A 24,571-nucleotide genomic window follows, 5' to 3' on the forward strand; every position below is an offset into this window, starting at 1 on the left:
AAAAGCATCCAAATGAGTCGAAATTACGTACCATTAATCCATTCCTTGCCCCTCCTCCGATCCATAGTTTTTGTCCGGATTTGAGTTTAGAATTTGAAAGGATTTGAAGAATTGAGTGGAATTAGGATTTTGAGTAAAGGCTATTTTTGTCTTTGTTAAAGATAAAGGTAGGAAATTAGGAGTATGAATAGTAATCCACATAAAAATTTTGGCTTTATTGAAACATTTTTTTTAGCCTGGAATGATGGAGTTGGATTTTATATTGTGATTTTTTTTAAGCACGGTGTAAAATTGATACATTAAAACAAGTGTAAAATTGATATAATGGAACAATTATGTATTCGCTACTGTTAATAGTCTAAATAGTGGTGGATCATCAATAAGTTGTTATGGTAAAAAAATTCTTTATATACATAGGATGTTTTTCTTTTTTGATGGATATATAGGATGTTTTAGGTTGTATGGTATATGATAAAAATATCCTTAGAAAATATTCTAAAGTATATATTTGTATGGAGGTAAATTACACATTTGACCATTAAACTTTATCCATTTTAATATTATAGCTACTGAACTTCAATTCTTAACGATATGACTATTGAACTTTACATTTTTTTAACATTGGTAGCCACTCAACTTTTACTAACTCCTTAAAATGACTGTTAACGACCTAAATATGAAAATATTCAAGAATTAAAGTTGTTCAGAACGACAATTACCATGAAATCACATTTTTTATTTTTCAAAATCACCTTTTTTTGAGCTTTCTATCTCTAAAAATCCACTATCTCTCCTAACTAAACAATACCTAAATGACCTTAAAACGAATTTTCAAGAATTAAAGTTCCTTAAAATATCATTAACGTTTCAAATTTTTTATTTTTGAGGCTGTCAACGGTCGTTTTGAGGCGTTGAGTGCCATCGGTATTAAAAAGTGTAAAGTTCAGTGGTTTACCGTTAAGAATTAAAGTTCAATTTCCATAATATTAAAAAAAACAAAGTTCAAAGGCCATGAGTGTAATTTACCCTATTTCTATGCTATTCTACATTCCCTTCATATGAAAATATAAATTAATTACTACATTAAAAACTAACTTAACATCAAGGTTCTATGGTGTAGTGGTTAGCACTCTGGACTTTGAATCCAGCGACCTGGGTTCGACTCCCGGTAGGACCTTACCTTTTTTAATTTTATTGATTCAAACGCTAACACAAAGATAAGATCTCATATAGTTTCTCTCCCCAAATTAGGAGGATAAATTACACTAATGACCACCAAACTTTATTCATTTTCAGGCAAACTTTACTCATTTTTAGGGGTATTTAACCCATCAATCCAGCCCAACCCAGCCCAGTCTAATATTTAAGGTTTTCTGATTTATTCATTGGATTGGACTGTATTAGAAGATATTGAGTCCAATATGAATTATTTATCCATTCTACTCAAATTAACCATTCAACCCATAACTTTCTTAAAAAAAAAATTGGATCCTTCCTAAATCTTTAATTTCCTAAATGGTTATGTACCTTCTCTGAATTTCAATTTTATTTGTTTTCTTTCAATTTTATTTGTTTTCACTTTGTGGATTGAATTTGCAGCTTTGCATATTCGTATAAAATTGATATTTATAATTTAGTTAAATTAGTGCTTATTTTAATTATTTGTAAATATACAATGTAAAAGAAAAAGAACAACCAATTAACTATTGTATTCAATCTTCCAAAAAAAAAAACTATTGTATTCATTATTGTTGTATTTTTTTGGCCTAATACATCATTTCCCGCTGAACTTGTCCAAAATGGTTGATTGGCCCTCTGAACATTCAAAGTGTCTCGATAGTCCCCTGAACTTACATAAAATGTAATCAATTAATCATTCGGTTGTAAAAAAGTAAGTTAAATACAGAAGATATGTTGCACGGATCTTTAAAAAGTAAAACGATCAAGGTCGGGATATGCGATTATAATATTAGAGAAGAAAATGTTTTATAGTTGAATAAGTAAGAAATTCTTTTTTAACATGTTTTAATCTATTTTGTCAAATATGTAATAACATTCTAAAGCACGTGTAACATATTTTCCGCATTTGACTTACTTTTTTACAACCGAATGATTAATTCATTACATTTTACGCAAGTTCAAGGGGCGAACTGAACAATTTATGCAAGTTCAGGGGGCTATCGATGCACTTTGAAAGTTCAGGGGGCCAATCAACCATTTTGAACAAGTTCAGGGAGTAAATGATGTATTAAGCCTTTTTTATGTATTCTTGTATGCAATTTGTGGTGTACAAATTTTTTAATTATGTTAATATTAATTATAGTGTGATTAAGTAATATATAATATCAACCAATCAATTAACTACGGGATGACTAAATTTGACTCTAACATTTGGCCTTAACATGCGAAATTATACAAATTTAATTCTGACGTTTTCAAATAAGATCAATTTTATCCATACTTTACTAAAATTAAAAAAAAAATATTGTTTGACTGTTATTTATCTATCAAATCAAACAATCCAAAAAGCAATTATATCTAAGATATTTAATGTGAAACTAACACATGTACAAAAATTTATTAAAATGCCAATAATTAAGTATCTAATATATAAGTTTTTTTTAACCCAAAATAATGCATTTCATAGATGAATGAGATTTACATCCTCAAAAATAGCATTAGATAGTCAATCTGGTATACAAAAGACAAAAAAAAAATCACTAGCATTGGAATAGGACTGTCTAGCTACCAAATGAGCAGTCCTATTCGCTAACCGACTAACAAACGATACTGAGAAAGTAGGATTAGATTCAAGGATAATCGACAATCATGAATGAGCGTTCCAAATTTTGAGATATCCTTTTTGTTGGAAAGAATTGCATCAATAACAAGCTTGACATCTGATTCAAATTCGACATGTGTATAACGCATAAAAGCAAGTCAGATCATACTCGTGCGTAAAGTTAATACCTCAACCACCTTAGGTGCTCTAATACTAGCAATGAAACTGCTGCTACAGAATAGAAAGGTACCTGTGTCATCTCTGATCACTGCTCCCATTCCGCAGCTACCAGTTTCCTTAAAGAATGCACCGTCGACATTGCACTTCATTGAGCTTCTTTCTGGCGGCTTCCATTTTACCCTTTCTCGAACCTGGTTAAGATCATTATTTGCACGGTTGGAATCAATATTATTATATCACTTCATCCTATTTCAGGTTAATTACCTTGATAAAGATCAATTAGGAGTATTTTTAACTTAATTAGGAGTAGCTTTAACTTAATTAGCAGTAGGTTAACTTAAACAAAACAAATCTCAGAACCCCCATCGCCTAGATAACATTAGAAGCTTAGTAGTTTGGTACTTGCGGTATAAATCATGTGGATTCGATACTTGGACTTGTCCAGATTTATTACTTGATAACGACGGGGTACACTTATCCCTTAGTGAGCTTTCGAGCGTCCGCTCGGAGGCACATCAAGTTTTTACCGCCGTTGCCGGGATTTATTTTCCAGCAATATCGAACCAAAGGTCGAAATTGTTGCTTTAGGCATTCTATTTGTATATAGTTATTCATATTATTACCATCATTACTTATTTATATGTTCAATATTGTTGTTTTAAAATTCTATTACATTGTAAAATCTGTATTATTGTAAAATTCTGCACATTTGCTTATAATTTTAATTCTCATTTTCAGCATTATCATGGGGAACAAAACTATTGAACCATCCATGGCTGACCTGAACAAGAAAATGGACTTCTTAGTGGCTTCTCTTAGCCTCAACAACCCAACAAGGATGCAATTATGCGCACGATGTGGTCAAAACCACTACGGTGAGGTTTGCCAGATCAATCATTTCATACCTAGAGGTGAGAATGTAAGTTTCTTGGGCAATCACCAGAAGTATAATTCTAAACCCAAAACTTATATCCATTCCGATGATTGGGAAAGCACTCAATACTCATCTGGGCCATACAGAGCACCCACTGATGATTTCAATTATTTCTAGCCTAACATAGATTTTTGTGACAGGCAAGCAGGGTATTCAAAAGAAGTGATGGCCCTCCTGAAGGACATATCCACCTGACTTGCAGCTAATGAAACGATTTGCATGGATTTGAGCCATCAAATCGCCATGATCAGGCAAGAGGAAGGGGAGAACCGAGATGGTTACTAGAGCAATGAGGAGGCATCTACCTCATAAGAGGAAACAACTCAAACCATCGCCTTGAGAAGTGGTAAGGAGGTTGACACACCCATACCACCCCAATCACAACCACAACCGACACCTCAGGTAAGTAAGGAATCAGAAGTGGTAAGCAACCCCAGTCCTGTTTCTGAAAACTTAGCTCCTAAGATAGCTGTAGAAAATCCGGTTAGACCTTATATGCCTAAACTACCATTCCATCAAAAACTGAAAAAGGCTAACCTAGATGAGAAATTTGCTAGATTCTTAGAAATCCTCAGTAAGCTAAAAATTAACATTCCATTGATGTAAGCACTAGAGAAAATGTCTAATTATGCAAAGTTTCTTAAAGACATGTTGTCTTAAAAAAAGAAATTTGGGGAGAATGAGATAGTGGCCCTAATAGAATAATGCTCGGCCATAATCATCCATAACTTACCCCCTAAACTTAAGGGTTGAAATACATAAAACATTTCTCACTCATAGTTTAGGAGTAGTTATAATTGTTACCACACCACTCTAAAGTATTCACCGCCTAGATAACTTATAGAACCGAGTAGTTTAACACTTGTGGGTATAAATTCCGTGGATTCGATACATAGACTTAACCAGATTTATGACTTGATAACAATGGGGTACACGTATCCCTTAGTAGTAGAGCCGCTGTAGTGGAGATCGCCTCGAGTGCATATTCACTACTAGTTCGGCTCTCATTAATAACACATGCAACGCGTGAGCTATCATCTAGTAATGACTAAAAATTGGCATAATACCACTTTCCATAGCTCTACTAGTCTGTCTCCTTTCGAGATTGTGTATGGGTGGACTCCTCATTCGGTAGTGCAGTATATTCTAAGGGATATTCGGGTTGAAATAGTGAAGGAAGACTTGAAAGATAGGGGATGAGGCCTTGAAACATATAAAAGCTCATTTATATCTAGCTTAAAGTCGAACGAAAAAGCAAGCAGACAAGAAGCATAGAGTTGTAAGCTTTAGTGTAGGGGAGTGGGTTTATTTGAAGCTAAAACCATACCGCAAAATGTCAGTTGCTCAATGTATCAATCAGAAACTGGCAGTGAAGTATTTCGACCCTTTCAAGATAGTGGAGCTGATTGGCATGGTGGCTTATAAATTGAAGTCGTCTCCTTTTTCAAAAATTCACCCGGCTTTTCATGTCTCACTTCTTAAGAAGAAGGTGATTTCAGATGATGCAGAAAGTACTTTGCCAAAGGAATTAGAGCTGGAAATCTCAGACCAATATGCTCCAGAAGCTATTTTAGCTATGCCTTCTGTTTGCAGGAGGGTGAGTCGATTGTGCAATGGTTAATCCAATGAAAAAATCAACTTTTTAAGAGGCTACTTGGGAGGATGCATTATCAATTCAAAGTCAATTTCCGGGTCTTAGTCTTGAGGACAAGACTCTTATAGATGGTGGGGGTAATAATAGAGATCATCACATTAATTCATCTAACTTGATTCGTTTTAGTAGTGGGCCTAAAATGTGGAAATTATATTCTAGGAGACCTAAGGGTATTATGGGTAATAAAGGGTAAATTTTTGTGAGGTGGCAATAGTTAGTTACTGCCTTAAGAAATAGGCAGATGGTTATATTAAGGGGTGTGTGTACGGTAGGTATGATTGGATAATATTCTGTTTTGGCTCCTAGTGCACAACTTAGTGAGGGAAGAGGATTTCCTCGAAATCCTTGTTTATGAATGTGTTGGTTGTTGAGTCATTTTCTAATTAAGCACCTATCTACTATTTTCCCTTCTATTTCTTTTCATCGTTTTATTAAGTTGAGGATTCTCAAAATATAAGGAGCCATATAGCTCCTTAATTAAGCAATGTGGAATATCTAATGTAGAATGAATATATTGAAATCAAATTTGAAATTCAATTTTTTTTTTAAATAATAAAGTTTAGTGACATTTGTGCAATAGAACCTAAACCTTAATGATTGTCACTGAATTTTACCCCTATAAATCATTAGGTAAAAACAAACAAACTACTAAATTTAGAAGGTAAAGAGTGAAGAGTCTTTAGAAAATGAGAGTGAGAATAAGGTAGTTCACCGTGACATTTCAATACAAAGCAAGGGTAAAGAAAATGAAAAGTATTAGATGGATAAGCCACTATAAAGCATCATATCCAACCGATCACATGAAAAATAACCGCAATACAACGTTGGATAAGCCCACTGCCAAGTACCTATGACGAGTTGTGAATGTTCAAATGTTGCATTTGAACCATGTTTTAAACACTGACGAACTAAGATGTAAACCACTGCAGAAAGAGCAAATATAAATACCAAAAGTTAACAACAAGAAATCACATGGATGTAAGAACTGTTGAAAACAGAACATCTAATGACATCAAATTTGAAACTTAAACTTCATTGATGCAAAAACAATTTATTGGATATAGTTACAGTCAAGGTTTTAAAAAGCGTTAGACGCTAGTCGGGCGGACAGGGGCCTTAGAGATTGATCGGTGATTAATCGGCAATTAATCGGTGATTAATCGGTTTTGAATTTTTTTAAATAAATTATTATATAAATACAATTAAAATATAAACTATACTATCTTAAAAATAATAATAATAATAAATATTTAAGATAAAAAAATAAATATTGTAATATTTTGTCATATTAATATCCTTAAAAATAAAAATAATAACACATATTTTAGGTTTTTTAGGATTTAGGAATAGGTATAGATAATACTAGCCGTATACCCGTGCTTTGCACGGAAGTTTTTTTTATGGTTTTATTTATAATTTATTATTTTTCTAAATGAATTATGCAAATTTTAATTTAAAATTTTTGAAAAAAAAATGTTGATATAATGAAAAGATAATCTTTAGAAATTATTTATATAAAAAACAAAAAATACTCTTTGAAAAGTCAAGATACTTTAAGAAATGATAATGCAATAATTTTTTACTTGGGCATAATCTCAATTTATGAAGAAGATAAATGTTTAATGCAATATATTGATAAACTAAAAATAAATGTTTAACTGAATCTTGATCCAAATATAATGATAAACCATATATTTTGTTGAAAAAAAATAGATAACAAATCTTATTAACAAATGAAATTATATATTTGAACTCTCAACTCCAGCTCTTAAGCAAAAAAAAATATATATATTAACCTTTGAGAAGGTGTTACTTTAATGAATAGAATTTGCAACACTATTAATCCCTACAATTAAACCATCTTTTAATATTTGTAGCTTCATATATTTTGGAGCGACTACTGTATAAAAACACACATAAAATTATAATCACCAATTTAGTTAATAAAAAAAACTATATTTGTAGAATATAAGACTACTATTAAACTAAAGCCTAATTGTGCAAAATATTGTATAGAGTGATAGAATGGAACACACAAACTGCACCAAACTTGCAATCACCAGTTTTCATGTAAAATTGGCATTGAGGCTGGCCCAACTGACCTTGGAAAATGCTGGCATTGAGGCTGGCCCAACTGACCTTGGAAAATTGGCATCCCGTAACTATATCATCCTTCTCATATCTCACATTTTCCATAGAGCACAAACCAAATCAGCTAACATATAGAAATATACATATTTCACATTTTCCATAGATCACAAAACCAAATCAACTAACATACAGAAAGATATAAGGTCAAGTATGAACTGCAAAATAAGAAAGAAATAGACCATAAACTGAAAAAAGAAAGAAAGGATCTTCTGCCATTTGTTGCTTCTACAAAGGCAAAGTAGATATAAAAATGGCCCCAAAAAAGACATACTTGGAGGACTTTGAAGCTTCAACCAGAGGACTGAAAGAGACTATGTCTTAGAAAAGGAGTCATTAACCTAAGGGATTGACCTATTTAATATATATTTTACAATTTGCTTCATTCCAGATTCAATCAAACATTGACATTTGGTAGCTGCATGCCATTTCTAAACATGATATTTACAAAGAACAATCTTGAAAGAAGAATAACCTTCGAGAGGATTAACTTATGTAATTAAAGAAATAGGGCATTTGTCCGCCAAACAACCATTTGAAGAAGAATTCCGAAAGTATCTCGAACATGTGTTTTGCAAATAGAAGGTTGGCAGAGTTGCATGTAGTCATGGAAATTAACTTGCAGGAAATTAAGAATGAGAACAAATAATAGTTAAAAGAAAGATGAAGAACTAAGAAAAGGAAGAAATAAATCCTTGATTTCCCATGGGTTTAGAAGAAATTGCAACTAATAATCATCCATACTCAACTAAAATTATATAACTCATGTACAATACAACTACGATTAAGAATGAAGCCATAAGAGGAAAATGATCACAACATGAATAGAATTAATTTACATGTAAGACAATTTGAGGAATTATGCATCAACAATATTAAGTAATTTCATTTTCTTGACCCTTATTGTTTAAATTTAGCCTTTGCTTCTTGCAACATGAATAGAATTAATTTACATGATTTACTTGAAATGCTTTAGGTACTTGTACTGGAACCATAAGCATTTTCCAATGTGCTTGTTATAAGAAATGTTAAGGATAAGTTTACTCATTTCCAAGGCCAAAGGTAAACCACAACCAGAATATATAGATCGCCTACCAAAAATGACTAACACAGTGGAAACATGAACTCTGAATATAATAAGCATGGGCCCGTCAGTCAGTCAGCCAACCCGTCTTAATTTGTGTCATAGCAACAGTCAATCAGCCATTGTCCATCAAAAACAAATGAATATGCATGTTTAGAAAGAATTAAACAAATAGAAAACAGAGAAGAATCTTCAATTTTTTAAAAGGAAAACAAATATAGTTAGATAAGTCTCACAACTGAGATAAGAGTAAACATGTAGTATATAACAGAAGTAGCATCAGTGCATGAGCTATGTCCAAAAGTTATCAACTCATTATCAGTACTGAATTGACTAACCATCTCACTCCAATTGCTTCATTTCTACCCATTTCTTTCCAAGGGATCAATAGCGAATAAATAATAATGAAGTAACTAATTCAATGGCATATATTGCGTGATATTGAAAATCCAAACCAAGGAGAACAATAGTTCTAAATAAGAAAACCTTACCCTCAAACATGTTTGTTTTCTAGTTCGGAGCACCCATACATGTGTCCATGGGAGCCATTAGATGAGTTGATTCCTGTTTGATTCCTTCAAACACAAAACAAAACCAATTAACCAAATAAGAAGAAATACAACTAAGCTAAAAAAATGCAGAACAGTTCTGAAATGCATATAATGATTCATGTTTCAATCTGAGGCAACACAAAATATATATTCAAATAAAAGTTAAAAAGAAAAACAAATTACTTGATAAACCAACCCAAACAATAAGGGGTATTGAGATCATAAGGAGTAATTGTTGTTGATTTTTGTGAAGTATGTGATGGAGATGGCGAAGGAATTGAAAAACAGACGCATATTAAACAATTAGGGTGAGAAATAAGAGATAAGAATACGAAACACTTAGAAATTTAGATTTTTGGAGATTTTTTAAGTACGAACAGTTTTGCAAAGTGGAAGAGATAAGCAGTTGGAAATCGAATTTACTTACATAAGAGTGCAACGCTAATGTTATTGATCAGAACGCCCACAAATTCTTCTATCTGTTCTTCTCATCCAGATCAACAATTTTAGGCGAACCCAGTTCAGAATGAGCAAACGATACAAAAACAAAAGAGAAAGAAGGGGTAATAGCAGTTACCATAGAAACAGCGGAAGTGAGAAATGGTTGCATGGCGGAAAGAGCAAACCGATCATTTCCCCATTTAAGATTCTGCTTCTGCAAATTTAAATACCCATCTTTAATCAGTTTCACTATAATTCTCCATCATTTAAACAGAAAACCAAACAAAATCGGAACCAAATTGGAAATGCAAAAAATTCAAAATATATCAAATCGAGAAATCAAAATGAATATCAAAGGCACTGACCTTGAAGAAATCCTCTGGAGTAATGCCGGGGAGGTAGAATCAGTGACAACCATGGATCAGAAGCCCGAAAACTGAACAAATCGTGGATAAGGTAGGAGATTTACTTCCTCGAGGCTCCATAGACATAGGTGTTTTTCTGAGATTTTGAGAAAGAGGAAGAGAGGGGAAGATCCAGAATGTGAGATCGAAAAAATGAAGATATGATTGAGCGAGTATAGAGGAGAAGATAGGGAAAAATCAGTTTAAGAAGAGAACGTGGAAAAGTAAGCCGTTGAGGTGGGTATAAACCGTAAAGCAAAAAAAAAACTTAATTTACAACACGACACATCAGCATTTGATATACTAAAAATGCAACACGTCAGCAGATTTTCTACAGCTTTAGAGAATAGTAATAGATAGTAATAGATTTCAGTATATTTCTTTTTTACTTTTGGTTTAGGACTCAACTTTTAACTCAATGTAGTGTTTTGATTGGCTAGGCAATTAGGAAAAAAAATAACAAAACTGTAGACAGACATAGATAATATTTTATTATATTTTTTTACTTTTATTTCAGGGTTCAACTTTTAACTCAATGGACTGTTTTGATTGGTTAGATTAGGAAAAAAAAAATATAAAACTGTCTAAAAAGCTAAGCGCGATTTTCACCGCCTCACTCCGCTTTGCACCGCCTTGATCCGCCTAGGCGGTAATAAAACGGCCAACCGATTTGATCCTTCCTATTAACGAAAATCAGATCGGTGTTATAGAAATCTCCGCCTAGGCGGCGTCTAGCGGCTCCAAAAAACTGGATACAATTACAAGAAAAAAAAACTTATATAGTCTACTGGATACAGTTACATCTAACCCTTGAGGCACATTTGGAAAGATTAAGATCATCACAAGCTGCATCATCCTCTTCGGTTTTCAACAAATTGAGTAGCCTGAAAGATTGATACGAGTTAGTCGATGGTTTATTTCAACTTTCACACACCAATGAACAACTTCATGGATTAGTAGATAAGGTGTTGGATGGATACGCGAGGTTGTTGGACATATGCAACATCACTAGATATATTTTCTCACAATTAAGCCTCAACGAACTAGAGTCCTCTCCTCGGAAGAGGAAAATCGGGGAATTTGACTTTGATGGTGGCATCACAACTTAGTTGAATAATATTCTCTCTTTATAACTCGTGGTAGTTGTGCATCTATTGTCCGCGGTTCAAAATTAACATATAGTGGGATAACATCGTTTGGATTCATTCGGCAATAAGCTATGAAGCACTCAACATCAGTTGAATCAACAACCGGAACTACTATTATAGGAACTTTGTTTGGACCTTATGTAGTTTGCATGACCATACATATGTCAAATAATGTTGAATCAACACGTGGAGAAGTGTAGACTCTCTTTTATAAAATATCAAAATTGATTTTTATTGAAAACCGAAGCAATTTTGATTTAGCACCCTTATATATATGGTCGTCTAAAACATTTTTGGAGTCTGTGCTAAATGAAAAAATTAGACCCAATTAATTTAAAAAAAAATATAGTAATATTTTTATATAACAATAATGTTTCTATAAAATGAAACACCTAAATACTTTAACTTGATTTTTAACATAATAATAATAAGGGTTAATTATAAATAACTATCCTATGATTTGACTGATTTGCAGACCGATACGATTTTGCAAACACAGTCCTATGATTGTAAACTTTTACATGTTTTTTACTTTGCTAAATTTGGCCGATAACGAACCCAGAATGAAAATTTTCAAAAATTAAAGTTGTTTAATATTATATATAAAATTGGATCTTTTAAATTTAGAGACCCTGTACATGGGAGCTCCTTGTACACATTCCTCCTACTCCCCTATATGTCATGGCTTTTCCCTATGTTTTATTTGGTCGTTTCACATGATCATACAAGAAATGGTCGGTTGCTACTGTTGAAAAAACAAACACATTATCAAAACAATATTAAAGAGAAGATCAAAAGAAATGTACTTCGTAGTTCTAACAACTGCGAAAGAAATTATCCAACTATGGAGTCGCAATCCTTCGCAGTTATATGAACTGTGAACTTTATTTTAATAGACAATAGCTTCGTAGTTTATGATTCTACAAAGCAAAATTGTAAACTGCGAACCAATCGGGTAAGAGAAACATTCCAATTATAATTTCACAGAGGTGCAAACTAATTTAAAATATACAAAACTAATCTATACAAAGGAATTTATGTAAGTAAAATCAATAAAATACTTATATTAAAAATTTAGATTTTGAATTGATATATGAAATTAAAGGATTACGAATAATTAGAAAAAGAATGAAGGAAAAGGAAATAATTAAATTGTCATATATATAGTATATATGTATATATAAAAAAAATAAATAAATAAATGATATTTTAAACATGTAAAATCTGAAAGTGTCTAATTTTATAAAGAGTGATATAATAAGTCTAAATATATAAATACACTTCTCAATTTACTTAGATTAATATTACTTGATAGAGAAATTATATTGTACGTACCACATCAAAATATATAATTAGGAAATCTGTAAAATTCTAACCAAGTATTGTGAGTTAATTAGGGTAAGGGTCCCCACAATAATCCGCCTAAACCAAATATATAACTCATCAGTCTTGAGAAATTGCCGCCGCCATCACTGTTCAATTCGTTCTCCACTGCCGACGACCACCGTTGCCGTTTATTCTCCTCCGCCAGCGACCACCACCTTTCAAATCTCAACAACATATAAACCGCTGAATTCCAATCAGATCTCATCTGAATTAGCGGCAACTTCAAAAGCTTCCTCTTCCACCTTTCAAATCTCAACAACATATAAACTGCTGAATTCCAGTCAGGTCCCATCTGAATTAGCCGCAACTTAGTTTTTCCGGTCAGGTCCCATCTGAATTCCAGAAAGTTCTTGTGGACAATATATACTTGTCTTTTGTGGCAGTGATTACATTCACAATTTTTTTCCCCAAAACAAATATTAGCAGCATCAACAAAGCCTCAATTTCACACAATCTAAAGAACATTTTAATTTTAATTAATTTATGGTGGTGATTACATGAACTTCAATTAATTCATCGTGGAATTATTTGCAATTAAAACTTATAAGAAAGAGTTCAGATCCAAAAACTAGTTTACGTTGCTTTAGTTCTGTTACAAGTTGTAGACAACTAAATGGATTTCAGATCCAGTTCTCCATTAATCAATTACATGTTTCAGTCACCGGTACTCAATCTTGCATCATTCTTCTTCCCATTGGCCAACGATATTCAGTTTTAACTTTTTCACTGGAAGTGGAAGAGAAAAAGAAAGGAGCACAAAGGAGAAGGACCATCGGAGATGGTAGGAGGAGGAAGAACAGCATACCGGCGGTAGCCGGCGGAAGAAAACTGAAAGAGCAATGGCAGCCGTTCTAAGAGAGAGATGGTTTATATTGTTTGTTTTCTTATATTTGGAAAAGATTAGTTCTAGGCGTCGTTTGAAACCAAAAATTAGTTTATATTTTTATGTACAGCTGTCGTAATTATATTGGTTATGGCATACCACATCATATTCTGATGTGGTATGCCTGGAGTACAATATAAATTCTCTACTTGATGTAGGAAGGAAAACCATTTTATCCCGACAAGATCTAACCAACCATGTAATAACAGAACACAAAATTGGCAGATCTCTTGCTTAGAATTGACGATATCTTAAATTAACGGCAAGAATGGGTCGAGAGCAATTCTGAAATTGGAAGATCACCCGCATCCAATCAAAACTCGAAACTACATCCTGATTAATTAGGGTTAAATGTATCATTGATCACTTAACTTACATAGTTATTACAAAATGGTCACCCAACTTTCATTCGTCACAATAAAATCATTCAATTTTGAGTTTTGCCTCAATTAGATCATTTCGGTGATTTTGATTATTAAAAAGGATCAGACTAATGATATAAGTGACACATCAGTGTAAAACAACTTAGATCTCTCACCGAAAATAACATATAGAATCCACATATGTGCCACATGACAACCACATGTCGGTTAATTTTATGGAAAACAAAATAAAACTTAATTTTTTCCATAAAAATAACTAACATGTGGCTGCCCTGTGATGCTGTCGTGTCAGCAATGACATTATTCTGATGTATTTTAACCACTGAAATTATCGAAGTGGCCTAATTGAGACAAAACTCAAAATTTGGTGATTTTATTAAGTTAAATTGAAATTGAGTTACCATTTTGAAAATGAGATAAAAATGTATAAGAAAAATAAGAAATATAAGAACGAGGTGTCAATACCTAAAGAAAAGGTGGCAATAAGATCAATACGTGCCAAGACATGAAGATATGAAGAGACATGTTCAAAGAAGAAGCATGAGGTGGAAACATTAGAGATTAGTGGCAAGATGTAAAGCTTGAGGTGAAAGAGCAAAATAAGAAGCATTCGACACGTGTAATCTAAAGACAATCATATAAGTTCAGTGACCAACTATTCATGTAACCCTACTTAATTATTACAATTCCCAACTTGTTTACTTGTTTAGACAGTGTGATTAGTCAACACTAAACACTAAGCTTAAAAAGCTCAAAAAACCAAGACCGGAACGGAAAATCAAGAATCCAGCTCCCTAAAACCCAAGAAAATCAAGAAATCAGCCGAAATGGGTTTCACCATGGGGTTGAACCTCCTCCTTCTCGTAGCTATGGTGGCTACCAGCATCCTCTCTCTCTACCACCTCTCTTCCCCAACTCTTCAATCCCCTAAACCCCCCGTTCCTTTACAAGTTCCCGACCACCTTCTCCATCAACTCCAAACAATACGCGCCACTATCAATCACCTCACGCGCCACCAACCCTCTGATTCTACTTCCTCCACTTCTGAATCCACTCCTACAATCCCCCCAGATCTCCTCCTCTATTCCCAACTCTCTCCAATTGCTTCTTCTTGTCACAACCACCCAGACCTCCTTCATAAGTACATGACTTATACTCCTTACTCTCTTTGCCCTCTCGATTCTGATCTCGCCGAATCTCTGATTATCCGCGGTTGCCATCCTCTTCCCCGTCGCCGCTGCTTCTCCAAAACCCCTACAAAACCCCCTTCTTCTCTCCCCCGGAATCCTTTCCCTTCCTCATTTCTCGATTCCAATATACTCTGGGCTAAGTATTCCTGCAAGTCATTTTCCTGTCTTGCCAAACAAAGCCCTAATTTAGGGTTTGACATGAACACTGAGATCTCAAAGTTTATCACTTACAAAACAGAGTTAGATCTCCCAATTGCACAGCTTCTACAAGTAGCAAAATCAGCTACTTCTGTAATTAGGCTAGGGATTGACATTGGTGGTGGTACAGGTACTTTTGCAGCAAGAATGAAGCAGTACAATGTGAGTGTGATTACTACTAGTATGAATTTCAATGTGCCTAATAATGAAGTGGTGGCAATGAGGGGTTTAGTGCCACTTCACGTGCCCCTGCAACAACGGTTACCGGTGTTTGATGGGGTGGTGGATCTGGTGAGGTGCGCCCGAGCAGTGAACAGGTGGATACCTTTGAAGATGATGGAGTTTTTGTTGTATGATGTTGATAGAGTGTTGAGAAGTGGTGGTTTCTTGTGGTTGGATCATTTCTTTAGCAAAGGAGTGGATCTTGATAGGGTTTATGGACCCTTGATTAAGAAATTGGGTTACAAGAAGGTGAAATGGGCAGTCGGTAATAAGACTGATTCGGGCGGGATTAAGAATGGGGAAGTTTACTTGACTGCTTTACTTCAGAAGCCTGTATCAAGATGAGAATCACATATGCAAATATAGGTAACTTCATTTATATCATTTCTATTGATTTTTAGCTTTTTGAAGTCTATATGCATATGGATTTAGTCTACATTGGATGACAATATTTTGCAAATTAGTATCCTAATGTTAATGATGTTGACATATTACTGATATTAGCTAAAGTTTTATGATTTTGATTACTAAAACCATAGATTGATCTCTTCATTTGCTGTTTCCATGGCAAACTCTGAGTACACACACCATAGAAGAAGTTGTAGATCAGTAAATATTTGCTCAGATCTTACAAAAGTAAAGCCTTTCTTGTTCAAGTTTGTCTTTTAGTACTGTAATCATTGTAATTGCCTTTCAAATTTATTTTCTATCCCTGCTATATGCAATTATTATGAACAATTGAACACTTTTGAAGCACCTCTACTTATTGGTATTGGACCGATACCCCCCCAGTAGCGCTGCTATACATCGCGCTGATAAACATCTTGTTCAATAATTAAGTATCTAACATGAAATCCTTCAGGCAAGATTAAGTGATAGGATTGAGGATAATGTGCTTTGCTCAAAGAGTCTTTTGTAATTTCTTTTCTTTCTTGTTCTTGGGGGTATCTTTTTCGGTATATCGTTGTCTCCTCGCGCTTATTGTTAATTTCAGATTGTATAGAAATTTAATTGGAGTTATTGCTATGCATATGTACATGCCAAAACTGAAGATCCTATTCATTTGGCAATTGTGTAAATGTTTGCTTTTGGAATGAAATTTCATGAGTTGATTTGAACTGATGACTTTCTATTTCAAACACTAAGGTGGATCAATATCTGTTGATTTTGTCAGGCACCAATCGATCTCCTTGCTTGGCCGAGCAAGACTGCAGCGGACTACACAGTTCAATGTTAGATGATTCTTCAGATAGAAAATGTGGTGGTTGCCTAAAAAATGTAGCAACCAACCTCATGGAAAGCGATAAAAGAACCCGGCTTCACATGTAAAACTTGGGGAATGAAATTGGGGAATAATCATAGGCGCAGTAAACTGTCTAAAATTAGGAAGGAAATTAGCAGAACATAAAAGTGATTTGATATTTATTGGTTAATTTGTAATTCATAATCATATTATTCATTTGACTGTTTAGAATAAATTAATAGAATAAAGCATTGGCCTGTTTGGAAATTAGCTGTTAGCTGATTACATTAGCTGATTTGACTAGCTGATTTGATTAGCTGTTTGTGTAGACCTGTTTGGTAAAAATTAGCTGATTGATAATAGCGGTTTGTGTAAAAAGACGAATAAGGGCAATTTTGGCGCAGGAGAAGAGAGAGTCTATCTATTAGGGTTAAAGAAGTCCATTAATTTTAATATTACAAAACGCTAATTGAAAAAACTCTTTTTAAGAGCTTTTTCTAAATTAGCGTTTTCATCACAAAACTCTCTCCCAAACCTCTCTCCACCAAACACTCCAATTAGCGGTTTCAATGGTCAAACCTCTAAAGTTGGTTAAAACCGCTCTTTTTATCCCAAAACGCTCTTTACCAAACAGGGTCATTGTCTTCGTTCATGTTTGCCTAAAATTATTGAGAGATTTACTTTGTGCATGTGACTTAAACTAAAAGGGAACGAACAGAGCAGCTGCAAAAGGAGATCCAATTGAACAATAATTTAGGTTAGCAGGTTGTAAAATTTTGGTCACAAGCATTTACAAGTAATTATTGTCTATTTTATTTTGTTTTATTTAAGTGAGATCTAAAATGTCGGTTGAAAGTTGGTCACATCACATGGGCATGTAATAAGATAATGAATGGCCCACCAAAGAAACTTTGCTGAAGAAAACAAGTGTTGCTAATAAAACTGAAAGAGTGGTAGAACTTGTGCATTATTTCACGAGAACCTGCAAACTAATTAATGATAAGTGTAATCTCAGGGCTCCACTCTAACAATACAAATTCTTGAAGTGGAAATTGACCACTAGAGCTCATTCGTGTTTTATTACATTTATATCATTATATAATATGTAAAACATATAAATTATGTAATATAATTATAAGAAGACAATCCATTTTGACACCCCTCAAGGACTCGAGATGAAGGATGCATCTCAAAATGAATAATATAATACCCAAATGATAGATCCTTCTCTTGAAAATCAAGTTCCTGATTTCTGAATTTGTGCTGCTGAGCTTAGTCCTTGATGTTAATTTATGTTTGCAACTAGCATGTAAATAAAAAGTGGTTGTTTCACTTATTTATAACTGCTAATTGTTGTTATACTCTAAATAACTACTATATAAGTATTCGGTAAAAACAACTACTAAATAAATGTTTGGTAAAAAAAAAAAATCAACAGCCTCTTTTAGCTAATTTGCCCAAAAAGTACTTTCATTATTTGCTCATAATAATCTTTGGTTGTTATAAAAATGTAGGGACTAATAAATTATTAACTATTAATTTAAAACATATGCTAACAACAACAGACCACTATAATTTTATAACACTAATAATTAAACAGCAAAAAGTAAACAACAAATTGTAACAAGTGAAGCAAACATCCCGAAGCCTCTAGCACATGTCTTGCTCATTTATGCAAAAACCTAACTGAAACAGAAATATTAACAAGAGAAAATCATGCAGAAATTCGGACATGCTGGAGAGAGGAATAACATAAACCAAATCCCATGGTCGTTGATGAGTGTAAACATAGCATATCTAGTCCTTCGTTCTACTGATAGAAAGTCATCATGTCTTCTCCAGAAAATGAGAAGTTTTTGATTGACCTCTCAAGAAGCAGCCTTCTTTCTCAGCAGGTGGTGGAGGTCAAGCCCATTGATTTTAGCCGCAAGTATGAAATCATTTTCTGTTAGTCCACCTGCGCAATTCAGAGCACAGTAAGCAAAAGGAGAAAGAAGAAAAAACATAGTCATGTGTAAAGAGAATTTGAATATAAGATGTGACCATCCCAAGGCTTGCGTTCATCCAACAATAGGGTAAATTCAAGACCAAAAAAGACACATCAATTGGTGGCATGAAAAAAACAGAAGCAATGGAAAGTCAGTTCAAATGATTTTTTCCTACTTGTTAAGACACCTATTAAATTCAAAGAGGAAAAACAAGGCATGGCATAACATAGTTTATGGTCAAAACTATCCCTCACGCAATTTGCCAAATGGCTTGTGCAAAACTTTTCCCTGCATCAGAGTACAACCTAAATATCAGTATAATAATATGACTAACCACATAACCAATAGCTAGGTAATCATCCTAAAAAATATACTTCTATTATCACAGGGGTTGTATGAAAAATGTACTTTTCAAATCATGGGGATGAAAGTTGCATAAACAACTTAATCTCCAGCATGCTGTGGGGTCTAAAAAATCTCCTCAGACACTTGGCTGTTTGCAAGTTTAATGCCCATCATTAGTTCCTTCTAAAATGGAAAAATAAGTGATTTATAAGTTATGCACATGATCTGTTTCTATGGATTGACTTGTCTATTGCAAATTCGAAGGTATTACAAATATATCCAGAAGTTACAAAAAATATAGGAAACTGTTAGGATTTGATATCGGCTTAGGTAATGAAAAGATTGGAAAAGGTCTATCAACTAAATTTCTAAAAAATGGCAAGGTACTATTACCAACTGCATGAGTCCATATCTCAATTTTTACGTTGTTCCATCCAACAAGATGAAGATCTGGATGATGACCTGCATTGACCATTACATTGTCACTCATCAGAGTAAAGAACCACAACTTCCTTGAAGAAAGTTGCTAACACTTGTGTACGTGCAGAACAGGGTGAACTATAAGCAAAACATAAATACCTTCTGCTTCAGCAACATCTGCTACAAGCTGGAACAATTCCAACCCTTTGGTGAAACTCTTTGCTTTCCAGGACCTGTTGAGCTTCATTACACCATCTTCATTAATCAAACTCCACCCAGCAACCTATAAAACTTACCAGTTGAGAACAATATTTTGGATAAAAAGAGAACAGAGAAATCAATTTAGAATATGAACCTTTGCCATCATTTCAGTTGCATTTTCTTCTGTCATTGGTCGCATATCTTTCGAGTTGCATGGTACACATTTCTTATCGGCTAAATCTAACATGCAAACAAAAATATACAAGAAAACAAGAGTAATTAGCTAAAACAATAAGATATGCAACAAAAAACAGTTACTACCTAACCAGGACTGTAAAACAAACCAAGCTGTCTATGATTATTGTTCAAGCTAGTAAACATACAAACCATGTATGGCATTTTTGACAGACAATTACAAATGACTGAGACTTTAAATGGGGATGGAAGGGGAGGAATTATCTGGCAAATAATAAGTAAAACAGAATTTCTAAGATAGCATCAACCATCCTATGTAACAGCTTAGGCATATCAATAGTATTCCCATCAAAACATGAATTCCATGATGAATGATGTGTTTATTTTAAGTTTTCAAAGAAAATACTGAATCTGCACAGCAGCCAAAGGAAAATCCTATTGAAGATAGGAGAGTCAGAGTACAGAGTTACTAATCAACCCACAAATGGCATACATATTAATTCAGAAGCTCATGCCCTCGGATATAGACATAGGACAACCGTGAAGTGAATTCTCTTACTAATGAATATATAATTGAGCGATACCAACAACTACCTAGAAACTACAAAGGATAAAAAAAAAATAAAAAAAAAGGGCACACATGTGACAGGTTAATGTTCAATTAGTATAGTAATTAGTCAGGTTGTGACGCACCTCCGCCAGTGCAAAAAGTTCTAAATCCATAAAAGGAGTTTCTAACTGGTGACAATTCCACACGATCCCAAAGTATCTGTTTGGCTTGAGAACTCGAGCTGTATTAAGTGCACATATTCTTATATTGCTCTATAAATATTGATGGAGAAGAAATATTCATAGAATATATCACCATATTAGAGCTTAAACGCAGAAAAGATCAAGAAACATCACAATAATCTTATTAAGCCAAAATGAACAAAAATACAATTATAATTACTAATTAGGTATAATTTATGCGATTGACTACTGTGATGATTGGCGAGTGACATTTGTACAACATTCAGGAAACAATAACTCTAAATCGAGAAAGTGTAGCCTATCATCCGCAACTTTCTTTCCTAACGTGAAAATGAAACATAATAAACTACGGAGATTAACATTTAAAGGCAGAGTTTTCTGAAAAAAACATTTAAAGACAGAGAATGAACAAAAAAGAGACGAACGAAATCCAATAAACGAAAATTACCGTCCATTTCCTGTTAACAAGATCTGCAAAAGAGATGCTAATGGCGCCTGAAATCATATGAGGAAAAAGTGAAGTTAGCAGACAAAAGCAGAGAGAGGTAGAGAAAGAAGGGGCTGGATAGCTTACCTGAGGTCTAGTGAGAACGAGCAGAGGTGGCGGTAACAACCGAGTCATCTGTTAATCTGGAAACTCAAATTAGCTTTGCCAAATAGCTTTGAAAAATTGAAATACACTGAGGCGTTGCCACCGCTTGCTGTGTTTTTTTAAACCTCAAAATCATATCTAATTATAAAATTATAGTTAAATTATATTATAAAAATTAATTTTTAATATGTTATTATTTCGTTAGAACACCGTTAACAGTTTTTTCTTTCCTGTTCCTACAAAACGAAAGAGCGATCTATGCTTTATGAAAATGTTGGAAATTTAAACTCTTTTGGAATTACCTTTCACCACGGGTGCTATTGTGAATAAATAATTTATTCACAATAATAATAAAGGAAAAAAGGAGAGGTGAATTCAGATCTGCCTCAACGGCATAAGATGAATATAAAAAACCAAGTGCTAACTGAAACTCGGATCCTTCAGTCAGGTTTTTACTAAAGAAAGAGGGCCTACGAGGCGCCAGGTGCTAATGGAACTACTGGAGCGAATACGTAGTACTGCTGGTTGAACAGTTCCCGCCAAGATTGCTACTACTCCTGTTGGAGCTGCAACCACTGGAATTTGGCTAAACTATTGTACTGGAGTGACTTGTGCTAAGGGAAATATACCTATTAATTGGAACTGACACTTTCACTTGTGTCAAAAAGTATTAACTCAACCGGTACTAGAGAGACTCTTCCCGAGTGAACTCTTCCTAGAGGAAATCTTCCTGGCAATTTATTATTTTTTATATATCATAAATAAAATATCCGAATTTATACATTTTAGACTTCAATTTATAAATCTTAAACTCTAAAAAATATATTTTAAATCCTTAATTTATAAAATATGGTTCTTAAAATATATGAAAAACAATGATTTATTATTTGATTTAATATTATTTAAATTAATACTTGATATAGTTATAAATAATTTTTCAAATCTGAATTTTTATAAATTTCTATGTTTTTAATACAAAAATAAACATGTGTTTGGATCGATTTGTACAGCCATTTCTCGTGATTTAAAAATTTATAAATAGAAGTTATGTATTTTGTGCGGTTTACAAACTTAGTTATTTAATTAAAATTATCATCGTAACTATTTATCCAAAAGGGAGTGATTTGAAGAAACTGAATGTGTAAACTATCCAAAATACAAATTCTAGCCTTATTAATTAACTAAACCACGAGTATTGTTTTAAGTGAAAAATTAACTTATACATCTTTTAACTGCAAATTTTATAAAGTAAAAAACCCCCCGTTTGCAAAGATCAAACCATAAATTTAATCTAAATTTACGTAAAGTATGTATAAAGTTCAAAGATTTACGTAAAATTCAAATGTTTTACGTAAAACTCTATTTTTCACAAGGTTAGATAAATTTAGTCAAACTTTACGTAAATTATGTCTAAAAATAAAAGATTTACATAAAGTTCAAAGGTTTTACGTAAAATTCTATTTTTCACAAGGGTTGTGGATATTTCTCCTAAAATGACAAGGTTACGTAAATTTAATGCAACCTTTACGTAAATTCCAAAGGTTTTACGTAAAACTCTATTTTTCACTGGGTTTATGGATTGTTTCTCCTAAAATAACAACGTTATATAAATTTAATCCATCTTTAGGTAAATTATGTATAAAAATTAAAGATTTACGTAAAGTTTAAAGGTTTTATGTAAAACTCTATTTTTCATAAGATTTATGAATTTTTTTCTTCTAAAATAACAAGGTTACGTAAATTTAGGCCAACTTTGCGTAAATTATATCTAAAAATAAAAGATTTAGGTAAAGTTTAAAGGTTTTACGTAAAAATCCATTTTTCACGAGGTTTCTAGATTTTTCTCTCCTAAAATAACAAGGTTACGTAAATTTAGTCAAACTTTACGTAAATTATGTCTAAAAATAAAAGATTTACGTAAAGTTTAAAGGTTTTACGTAAAATTCTATTTTTCACAATGATTATAGATTTTTTCTCCTAAAATAATAAGGTTATGTAAATTTAGTCTAAATATATGTAAATTATGTCCACAGTTTAAAGATTTATGTAAAATTCAAAGGTTTTACGTAAAACTCTATTTTTCACAAGGTTTGTAAAAAATTTCTTGTAAAATAAAAAGGTAACGTAAATTTAGTCCAACTTTACGTAAATTACGTCTAAAAATAAAATATTTACGTAAATTTTAAAGGTTTTACGTAAAACTCTATTTTTCACAAGGTTTATGGATTGTTTCTCCTAAAATAACAAGGTTATATAAATTTAATCTAACTTTACGTAAATTATGTATAAAAATAAAAGATTTACGCAAAGTTTAAAGGTTTTACATAAAACTCTATTTTTCATAAGGTTTGTGGATTTTTTCTTCTAAAATAACAAGATTACGTAAATTTTGTCCAACATTACGTAAATTATTGTGAAAAAAATAAAAGATCTACGTAAAGTTCAAAAGTTTCTATTTTCCATAAGGTTTTTGGATTTTATCTCCTAAAAGAATAAGGTTACGTAAATTTAGTCTAACTTTGCATAAATTATGTATAAAAATAAAAGATTTACTTAAAATTCAAAGGTTCTACGTAAAACTCTAGTTTTTCACAAGGTTTATGGATTTTTTTCTCCTAAAATAACAAGGTTATCTAAAATTAGTCAAAATTTATGTAAATTATGTCAAAAGTTCAAAGATTTATGTAAAATTTAAGGGTTTTACATAAAACTCTATTTTTCACAAGGTTTATGAATTTTTTTCTTCTAAACTAACACGATTACGTAAATTTAGTCCAACTTTACGTAAATTATATCTTAAAATAAAGATTTACATAAAGTTCAAAGTTTTTACGTAAAACTCTATTGTTAAAAAGGTTTGTGGATTTTTTATTCCAAAATAACAAGGTTACGTAAATTTAGTGCAACTTTACATAAATTATGTTAAAAAAGTTCAAGGATTTACGTAAAATTCAAAGGTTTTACATAATACTCTATTTTTCACAAGGTTTGTGGATTTTTTCTCCTTAAATAACAAAGTTACGTAAATTTAGGCCGACTTTGCGTAAATTATATATAAAAATAAAAGATTTATGTAAAATCCAAAGATTTTATGTAAAACTTCATTTTTCACGAGGTTTTTGGATTTTTTTCTTCTAAAATAACAACATCTAAATTTAGTCTAAATTTACGTAAATTATGTCTAAAGTTCAAAGATTTACGTAATTTCAAAAGTTTTACGTAAAACTCTATTTTTCAGAAGGTTTA

General features: G+C 32.6%; 2 protein-coding genes, 1 long non-coding RNA gene and 1 other non-coding gene across 7 annotated transcripts; 2 read left to right on the top strand and 2 right to left on the bottom strand.

Moving 5' to 3' along the window:
• Window positions 1–1,105: 1,105 nt before the first annotated feature.
• TRNAQ-UUG (transfer RNA glutamine (anticodon UUG)) lies at window positions 1,106–1,177 on the top strand. The gene has a single exon. It is a non-coding gene; the product is annotated as a tRNA-Gln (tRNA).
• Window positions 1,178–2,656: 1,479 nt separating this feature from the next.
• On the bottom strand, window positions 2,657–10,414 carry LOC136232971 (uncharacterized). Of its 3 annotated transcripts, none has more exons than XR_010690657.1 (7): window positions 10,140–10,414; window positions 9,911–9,988; window positions 9,761–9,817; window positions 7,653–9,357; window positions 5,224–6,473; window positions 3,033–3,153; window positions 2,657–2,900 (listed from the first exon to the last, which is right to left on the bottom strand). It is a non-coding gene; the product is annotated as an uncharacterized lncRNA (long non-coding RNA). The 3 variants fall into 3 exon arrangements; XR_010690656.1 differs by having other exon boundaries at window positions 2,658–2,900; window positions 9,761–9,812; XR_010690658.1 differs by having other exon boundaries at window positions 2,664–2,900; window positions 6,399–6,473; window positions 9,761–9,812; window positions 10,140–10,413.
• Window positions 10,415–14,686: 4,272 nt separating this feature from the next.
• On the top strand, window positions 14,687–17,098 carry LOC136234023 (probable methyltransferase At1g29790). Its single transcript, XM_066023779.1, has 2 exons — window positions 14,687–15,954; window positions 16,763–17,098. The coding sequence occupies exon 1, from the start codon at window positions 14,806–14,808 to the stop codon at window positions 15,931–15,933; it is 1,128 nt and encodes a 375-aa protein (XP_065879851.1). The 5' UTR covers window positions 14,687–14,805; the 3' UTR covers window positions 15,934–15,954; window positions 16,763–17,098.
• Window positions 17,099–18,384: 1,286 nt separating this feature from the next.
• Window positions 18,385–21,462, bottom strand: LOC136231865 (pterin-4-alpha-carbinolamine dehydratase 2, mitochondrial). Of its 2 annotated transcripts, none has more exons than XM_066020838.1 (7): window positions 21,308–21,462; window positions 21,182–21,228; window positions 20,674–20,771; window positions 19,940–20,019; window positions 19,744–19,867; window positions 19,558–19,626; window positions 18,385–18,788 (listed from the first exon to the last, which is right to left on the bottom strand). In XM_066020838.1, the coding sequence occupies exons 1-7, from the start codon at window positions 21,353–21,355 to the stop codon at window positions 18,700–18,702; spliced, it is 555 nt and encodes a 184-aa protein (XP_065876910.1). In that variant the 5' UTR covers window positions 21,356–21,462; the 3' UTR covers window positions 18,385–18,699. The 2 variants fall into 2 exon arrangements, with proteins under 2 accessions (XP_065876910.1, XP_065876909.1); XM_066020837.1 differs by having other exon boundaries at window positions 19,940–20,025.
• Window positions 21,463–24,571: the final 3,109 nt, after the last annotated feature.

The sequence above is a fragment of the Euphorbia lathyris genome, chromosome 6, assembly GCF_963576675.1.
Source record: "Euphorbia lathyris chromosome 6, ddEupLath1.1, whole genome shotgun sequence".
NCBI classification, from domain to species: domain Eukaryota; kingdom Viridiplantae; phylum Streptophyta; class Magnoliopsida; order Malpighiales; family Euphorbiaceae; genus Euphorbia; species Euphorbia lathyris.